The 8,690-nt window shown below is 55.4% G+C and overlaps 2 protein-coding genes across 3 annotated transcripts in view; one reads left to right on the forward strand and one right to left on the reverse strand.

The window, feature by feature from the left end:
• Window positions 1–3,470, forward strand: part of SCAF4 (SR-related CTD associated factor 4) — a 32,141-nt gene extending 28,671 nt beyond the window's left edge. For both annotated transcript variants that reach the window (XM_057368168.1, XM_057368167.1), the window contains one exon: window positions 1,245–3,470. In XM_057368168.1, coding sequence (XP_057224151.1) covers window positions 1,245–2,080 — 836 coding nt within the window. In that variant the 3' untranslated portion in view covers window positions 2,081–3,470. The remainder of the gene's footprint in view (window positions 1–1,244) is intronic.
• A 784-nt stretch (window positions 3,471–4,254) lies between these two features.
• Window positions 4,255–7,717, reverse strand: SOD1 (superoxide dismutase 1). Its single transcript, XM_057368169.1, has 5 exons — window positions 7,595–7,717; window positions 7,058–7,151; window positions 6,579–6,648; window positions 5,094–5,208; window positions 4,255–4,728 (listed from the first exon to the last, which is right to left on the reverse strand). Exons 1-5 carry the CDS (start codon window positions 7,667–7,669, stop codon window positions 4,618–4,620), a joined length of 465 nt encoding a protein of 154 aa, XP_057224152.1. The 5' UTR covers window positions 7,670–7,717; the 3' UTR covers window positions 4,255–4,617.
• Window positions 7,718–8,690: the final 973 nt, after the last annotated feature.

Below are 8,690 nucleotides of genomic sequence, written 5' to 3' on the forward strand. Positions count from 1 at the left end.
TGAAACTTCTCTCCTTCACATCATGTTCACGCTCTTGTAACCCACATCTGCTCTGCTGCTTCTAAGCAGAAGCACAGGCCTCACTTCTTCAGCTCTGTAGTTCTCAGTTACTCTATTCGGCCTTGTTTTAATCTTCTGGGGAAGATTAAAAGGTGTTTTTACCAACAAGAATATCCCCAGACCTCAGAATTCCTGGGAGACATCATTAGCTATGAGTCCTTCTTGTCAGATCCATAGTTCTGTCACAGGAGGAGTTTAAAGTGGGTGATTACAGACCTGGTTATTGACTAGGAGTGGGGAAGGGCTCTGCATTTTAGAGATAAAAAGGAAGAAGGGGGAAAAGGCAGAAAAAAAAGCTTTTGGTGCTGCACCATTTCTCTGCAAGAGTGTGGAGCCGTGTCTGAGTGTGTGGAGGGGAAGGGGGCAGGATGCCACAGGCCGGAAATGTTCACACGAKTTCTTCTCACTGGCAAAACACAATTTCCTTCCAATATGAGTATGAAGAGGACTCGGGTAGAAAAGTTTCTGTCCCTAAAAGTCAGTGGTGTGGGGAGAGGGCAGCATGGAAKGCTCAGGTATGTTTGGGGGAGAAATGCCAAACCTGGAGGGGTGAGGAAGGGAAGCGGAGCTGGTGTGGCTGCTCATGAAGCTGCACCCAAGTGCAGTTTTCACTGCTGACACTGATTCCAGCATTGATTTCCACAGTTCTTTCACAGCCCCACGCAGGCAGGGGCTGCGTTTCCAGGACAGGAAGTGCAGTCAGCAGGAGCAGATGGGAGCAGTGTGAGGGCTCGGGGAGCTCTGGGCAGTATTCCTGGTTCAGACTGAAGGAGGCCCCTGCCCAGGGGTGGGAAGGCATCAGCTGGAGCTCAGAATTCCTCCTTCCTTCTGCCTCTTGGTGTTGGTGTCTGGGAGCTTTGGGCTGAGCTTTTTCTGACAGTACCTTTGGAGAGGGAGTTTTTTTCCTCCTGTGAAGAGTGTGCTAAGAACAAGAGCCTGGGACTAGCACTGGAAAATAGTTGGATATGTGCCATAAAGGATGAAACACTATTATAAAAAAAGAAGCCAGAAATGACCCATTTAATTTCRTTGTAGTTTACATTGCAGCGTTCATTCCACTGAAATGAATCTCTGTTGTGTCCCTTTCCTCTGTGTTCCTGGGTTAACTGCAGGCTGGGTTTGGGATATGGAAATGCTGTGTTCCCCCTGGCAGGCTCTGACTGTCCCTTGTGTGTTCCTTGCAGGCACCCAGGCCGTGGCCCCGCCGCCGCCCGCGCCCGTGGTGGGGCTGCAGACTCCGTCCACGGGGCTGCTGGGYGCCCGGCCCGGGATGATCCCTCTGCAGCGCCCGCCTGGGATACCGCCGCCGCCGCTGCCGCGCTTCCCCATGATGCCCCCGCGCCACATGCCGCCGCACATGATGCACAGGGGGCCCCCGCCGGGCCCGGGCGGCTTCGGGATGCCTCCCCCGCACAGCATGAAAACGCCCTTCCCTCCGCCCGGCCACTTTGTGCGGCCCGGGGGCGGCCCGGGCAGCGGYGGCCCTGGCAGCAGCGGCCCCGAGGAGAACAGGGACGGGCGGCAGTTCAGGAACGACAGGCAGTTCACACCCAACAGAGACCAGGAGCGGTTTGGGAGGAGATCCTTCGGGAACCGGGCAGAGAACGACCGCGAGCGCTACCGCGACGACAGGGAGCATGAGCGGCCGGCCAACCGCGACAGGCGAGACTGGGGACGCCGCAGCCCCGAGCGCGACAGGCACAGGGACTCGGAGGACAGGAACAGGCGCTCCAGCGGCCAYCGAGACAGGGAGAGGGATTCCAGGGATCGCGAGTCTCGCAGAGACAAGGAGGAAACCCGCAGCAAGGAAAAGCCGGAGGTGACAGACAGGGCAGAAGGCGACAAAAACCATGAGCCCCACGGCGGCAAAGCGGAGGGCGCGGAACTTGTGTCAGAACTCGCTGCGGGAGACGCCGAAGCTGCGGGCRCAAACCCCGCAGCTGAGTCAGCGCCCGAGGCTACCTCATCCCTGGAACAGGTGGACAAGGACACGGGCTCCGTGGCCGAGGTGCCGCGCTAGGGCCGCCGCCTGGCTGCAGTGTCGAGCTTTAGTTGTACAGTGCTGTAAATCCGCTTCCGCCCCGCGCCCCCCACGCCGGGGCACTGTGAGCAATTTGATTGCTTCCCTTCTATTTAAAATAGCCACAACATAACATAAAATACTGAAGAGATGATTAAAATATTACCCATTTTTGCTGTAACTTTTTTAAAGTTTTGACTTTAAAAAGTTTACGAATCAGAAGTAGAAGTGCTTTCTATTTTTTTTTTAATTTAAGAAAAGGTAACGGTGAAAGCTCCTCAAAACAATAGGGATGTGTTTTTAATAAACTCTATTTTCGTAACAAACTTTTAATGTGTGCTATTCTTCCTACGCTGCACTGAAGTGGAAAAGGAGTGTTCAACAGCCTAAAGCTGGAACTGTTAATGCTGTACTGGAGTCTACATTAGACTGGTTTGGTTCTGTTTGTTAAAGGAAATCCATCTGTTTGTGTAGCGATTCACAGAAGAAAATTTTTATTTGTAACAGTCCTCTGGAGTTTTAGATTACTGCATTTTAATGAGCTACTTGACCACCCCGGGTAAAAGTTAGTTCTAAGATGTTAATTGCAGAGTTAACTGTTTTAGTGTTTGCAATGCARTCCATTCTTTGCTTTATTTTTTTTCCCCTCAATTGGTTCTGTGGTTCCTGTTGCCCTTMATTTGCCTTTTTTAAGAAGTGACACCTTCAGGCACTGACTGTCTGCTCTGATGTTACAAAGTGTGGGCTGGACAGCACCTGCTCTGCAGCTTTTGTACTTGTTGGGATACCTCGGAGGCACTACAACCTGCGGTGAAATTGCAGCCTGGCTCTTGAGGTGGGGCTGGGACAAGGACAAGGACTCGGCCCTTCGTCCATGGAGATGGAGCTGCTCCTGCAGGAGCCTGGCCCCTCCTCACCCTGCCAGAGGTAGGTTGTGCCCCCCTGGTTTGGAGACAGAGGGCAGCTCCCCGTGTTCCTGGGCATTGTGCCACCTCTGCTGCAGAGTACTTCCATGTTTTGTCAGCTGTGACAAGGGCAGGTGTGGTTTCTCCATGGCCAGTCCCCAGGGCAGGGACATTTTGGGATGTCTTGCCCCACCATGTGTGGCTAGGAGCTCCCATAACTCCAGCAGTGCTGGGGCAAGCCTCTCTGAATCCTGTGCATATTTAATGTTTTTTTTCTCCTTGCTATAGGTGTGTTCTACCTTTAAAGCTGGGATTTTGCCCCAAGGAAAGGGCATCAGTCCTTTTTCACAGCTGCCCTGCAGCAGAGAGAATAATTGTCTCTGGGGGAGGGAGAGGGTGGGRGAGCCACTGTGGAGCTCTGGACTGGGGAGAGGACATCTATTTTTATGTTCTTGCAATAGCAGAATAAAGAGAGAAAGAACCTGTTTACAGATTGTAGTGAACTCAACTTCCATGTGTTAAAACCTGTGTCCTCACTGGTTGTTTTCTGCCAGGCCCAGGGGACATTCCCTCGGCCAGAGAACACCACACAAGGCTGAGGCTGGAGCCTTGGACCAAACTGCCCCAGGTCTGTAAGGAGGAGGGTTTGTTCCACTGAGAACACTTCCTTAAAGAGCGGGAGACGAGGATCAGAGACAGAAAGCTGCTCTTCACACCAATCCCAGCCCTGTTCTCTCCCCTAGTAAGGATCTGAAAGCAGAGCCTGGAAAGCTGCGGAACAGTCCCCTGCCAGCTTCTGCAGCAGTGCCTGTGCTAGCCCTCAYAGCAGCAGCAGAGCCACCCTCTGGAAGAGGCACAGGCAGCTGAAGACTGTCCCACAGYGCTCTGGCAGCAGCAGGGAATGTAAGTCTGAAGCATTTTTACAGTATTCCTGCTCTACTCCCACTTGGCTTTGTAATGCACCTCAGTGGAAAGGGGTTRCCTGGAGCTGCAGCCTGCTACTTCGTGAAGATCCTGAAGTATAGCAGAAAGGAACACTGATACAAGTTACTTTTAATATTGAAATGACTCCTTTTCTCCATTAAGAGTGACCCTGGAATCTGTTTCAGGAGACAGAGCACAACAGAAGCTGGCTCTGGCACTCAGTGGTTACAATTGGGACACTGCCTGGAACAACTTGCTGGATGCAGCCCCTGAAGCCCAGCCCCATTTGCACAACAGGTGCAGGTTTGGGGCAGTTCCCTGCTCACAGACAGCCAGACCCACATGTATCTGCCCAGAACATTTATTACACAAGTTTGAAGCCTRCAAGTGCTGCACCTTCCCCAGGAGGAAGCCCTGACACACCCRGGGGCTGCTGCTCTTGGCCAGAGTGCGTGGTACGGGAGCACTACTCACATCTTCCCTCACACAGCAGTGATGGGACATGGAATGGTGATAGCAGGAGCGTGAGCAGAGACCATAGGGTTCCATCAGGGACACTTTAATTGAATGTACATCATACAAAACTCGGTCAGTCTCCAGCATGTGAGTGCTGCTYGGGATGCAGAGGAGCAGGAGGTTAATGACAAATCTTGAGCTTGCACGAGGAAGGGTGAGAGCAGCAATGGAAGAGCACTGCAGGTACCACACTTAGCTCTTGGCAATCCCAATCACTCCGCAGGCCAAGCGGGGCCCTGCGTTTCCAGTTAGCTTGCTCTCGTTATCTCCACCTTTGCCCAGGTCATCCCGCTTCTCGTGGACCTGCAACACAATTGAAAATTAAGGGATCTTAACTGATGTTCTGTGGATCCCATCACCACACTACCCTGCTCCCTGCAGGGGGATACACCACGGACTGATCACACAATGCCACAACGATATCTGTGCTAAAATCTCCCACCTGCACCTCCCTAAGAGGTGAGCTGGCCTGCACCAGCTCCAGGCCCATTCCACAAATGGCAGCTCCACAGSTGCAAGGGGCAGATTCGAGAGGGACATCTCTGGGAAATCAGGATTTCATGGCAGTGAAGTGCTACACTCAGACACAGAAGGCTCTCTGGGTATCTCCAGAGACAGCAAATCCCCTCTCCCTGCTCTGCAGCTGCCCAAGGCACCTCGACACTCACCACCATGGTACGGCCRATGATGCAGTGTGGTCCGGAGAGGGAAATGACGGAATCCTGGATCTCCACTTCAGCCACACCTCCTTTGGCAGTCACATTGCCCAGGTCTCCCACGTGCCTGCACAAAAACAAAGGAAACTCAAAGAAGTGGGAAGGCTCAGAGTTTGTTACAACCTAACAAAGGCTCCCAAATCCAGCGGAACAACCCTTCCTGCAGACTTGGTGGGAATGCTGCCACTGTTCCCAGAGCTTTTGCTGTCCATGACAGCTCAGCTATTCCACAGGCAGCTGCAGGCTTTCAGCTTTAAGGAGGATTAGGAAAAGCAGTTTGTCAGGCAACAGGTCAAAGGCAATGCAGGAACTGCTCAGTTCCAGGCYGTGCCAGGGATGATTACTCCAGTTTGGCATTGCCCCATCACTTGGCATCCTGCTCTCCCACACAGCTTTTATCAGAGCTACATCTCTGCTAAGGATTCCCTGGAGAACTGAGCCTCRAGCAGTGGAGTTTTCACAGGCCTTGTACACATTCCAGAGCGTGTGTCCTGCACACCTGCCCCAAACAAAGCTCTCACTCAAAATACAGCTGTGTGTTCTGTCAGGCTCCTCTATCCACATCCAGAACCTGAACTCTGACACATCCCTGCAGGGTGACCAGCTCAGCCAGCCCAGGGCTGACCACCAGCTTCTTACACAGCAAATTCTTTCAAATTACAGTATTTTTAACTAAGTCCTGTAAAACTGGGTTAAGGGCAGCTTTCCCTGGGGGAATCTTATTTGAGCTTCCAGGAAGCTTTAGTGCCACTGTTTCYATACACTGATAAAAGCACGATCCACTTCTTGCACCCTCCTAAGGAACKCCCCTGCCCACAGCCCCCCGAGCAGGCAGGCCACCCCACGAGCAGGATTTACCAGCCTCCAGAAGCCACCGTGGCCATGCAATCCCAACCTTTAGCCCCGAGCATGGCTGCCAGGGCCCCGACACACATTTCATGCTGTGTCATGCAGGAGCTGGCCCGCATCCAGCTCTGCCRGGCCTGTGGCTCAGGTGGGATTTATCAGCACACAAGGAGCACTCAGACATTAACGGGAGCATTCCCAGGCTGGTCCCTGTGTGAGGCCAGGCTGCCTGAGCCCTGCTCAGCTCCRCTCCCCAAACCAGCGAGCAGAGTCACACCACTCCCCCTGGCACCCGCCCAAGGGCACTGGGCTGTGAGATCTGCTCCCGGGAAGAGCTGGGTCTCACATCCCACTGCAGTACAGACACCCAGCACAAGCATCAGGTCCTCCCTGTCCCCTCTCCCAAGCCATGTTAAAACCAGGAACATGTCCCAAGAGGCTATTTCACGCCACATTCTCAGAGAAACAAACTGCAGCAGTTACCAAAGCATGGTTAGGTGACCTCGGGACCCCTGCAGAAACTACCAGGGTTCTCCTGGCATGTTCTGGCACCCTCCCAAACCCCCAGCAGTGGCCATGCCCTGGACTCACCTCTCAGCATCGCTGGGACCCCCGTGCTGCTTCCGCTCCGGGTTGAAGTGGGGGCCAGCACTGGTGCACCCTGGAACACAGGACAGTGTCAGAGCAGGATCCCTGGATAAACCTGCTGCTCCCACACTGCTCCCAGCGACAGGAAACAGCTCCTCTTTAGTTCCATGCCCTGCTAATCCCCRGGGGATAAAGCACCTACTACAGACTTACAAGTCCCAGGCTCAGCCTGAAGCTTTTTCATTTCATAACGCWGGGTTATCCAAGCGTTCAGGTGAGTGCCTGGTATGTCACATCTTGACCACCAGCCTCAACATGCTGACAGTATTATCCAGGAAGTGATTCCTTGGGAAACGTCACCATTTCCYAACGCAGATTTACAACCGTGAGACCCAAACCGCTGCTGCAACACCACAGACAGCTCTTTAGCGCTGAGCAGCCACTTTCCAGMCGTGACCCAAAGGCCTGCAGGGACATCTTACCGTTCGTGTTGTCACCGAACTCATGGACGTGGAARCCGTGCTCTCCATCAGCCAATCCAGTGATTTTCCCAGTGACTTTCACCGGTCCGGTACCCTTCAAAGCAGAGCATTTATCACCGCAAGGACTTTGRCACTACACGGTTCCGTGTCAAACGAAGGTGACAGGAAGCACTGGAGGGCCCGCCACGAGCCCAGCACAACATCGTGCAGGATGTTTGTGTTCGTTTAACCCCCTCAAACACATTCCGTCCCCTGTTTCATGGCCAAGCGCAAGGAGTACCCGTTATCTGATGGGGCCTTCCAGAAGGATCCCGTACTTGCCCAGGGGAGCGCGAGTGACCGCTCGGCCGCGGCTTCCTGCCGATCACAAGGSACGGCGCAGCTCCAAAAGGCCGCGGCCATTGGGAACCGCAGCGCCCTCGAGCTGAGCCCGCCCCGCTCCCTCCCGCCCCCCGGGAACGGCGAGGAAGAGAAATGGGGAGACCGGGGGCTCCGCACCCGCCGGGGACTGTCTGAGCGCCCCGGCCGTGCCCTCACCTGCTGCTCGAAGTGGATGACGCCCTGCACGGCGCCCTCGCCCCGCATCACGCACACCGCCCGCACTGCCGCCATACTGCCCTGCCCCTCCCGCAGCGCCCGCGGACTGCGGGCACGCCCCGCCCTCGCTCCCCTTATATAGGGCGGGGCGGCCAATCACAGTGCGCGCCGCGTGCGGGGCGGGAACGGCGGAGCGGCGGGAGGCGCCCTCTGGCGGCGGGAGGGGAGACCGGGACCGGGAGAAGGCGATGCTGCTCACAGGGGAGACCGGCACCGGGAGAAGGCGATGCTGCTCCCTGGGGAGACCGGCACCGGGAGAAGGCGATGCTGCTCCCTGGGGAGACCGGCACCGGGAGAAGGCGATGCTGCTCCCAGGGGAGACCGGCACCGGGAAAAGGCGATGCTGCTCCCAGGGGAGACCGGCACCGGGAAAAGGCGATGCTGCTCACGGCAATGCTCACAGCTTTGTCCCCGGGCCCCTCTCGGTGTGTCGCTGTCCCGGCAGAGCCGTGCCGTGCGGACGAGCAGCCGCGCTGTCTCCCTGCCCTGCTCCTCGCACCGCCTTGTGCCCTCCTTGTGCGGCTCTGGCAGCACTGCGGCCGCGCTGAGCTCTCACCTGAAACTGGAATGCACTTGTGAGCTTGCCCCTGAGCAGCTCTGAGCTTCAAAAGAGCTGCTCTGCCCTGAGGATGTTTTGACCTTAAATCAGAATCACAGTAAGATTTTCGAGTACCTGGGACTTCAGATAATCAAGGAACGGTTTGGGTTGCAAGAGACCTTAAAGCCCRTCCAGTGCCACCACAGCCATGGACARAGACACCTCCCACTGTCCCAGGSTGCTCCAAGCCCCGTCCAACCTGCCCTTGGGCACTGCCAGGGATCCAGGGGCACCACAGCTGCTCTGGGCACCCTGTGCCAGGGCCTKCCCACCCTCACAGGAAGCAATTCCTTCCCARTATCSCATCTAAAYCTATTCTCTCTGAGTTTTAAACTRTTCCCTCTCTGGRCTCTTTCCAGCAGCTCCAGCTCCTTCTGCTGTTGACCCCAGCRCTGGGGCAGCTCTGCAGGYGGGGGCTCACCTGAGCACAGGGGCAGA

Source organism: Malurus melanocephalus, unplaced genomic scaffold, assembly GCF_030028575.1.
Source record: "Malurus melanocephalus ecotype Western Australia unplaced genomic scaffold, MMel_1.1 scaffold_89, whole genome shotgun sequence".
NCBI classification, from domain to species: Eukaryota; Metazoa; Chordata; class Aves; order Passeriformes; family Maluridae; genus Malurus; species Malurus melanocephalus.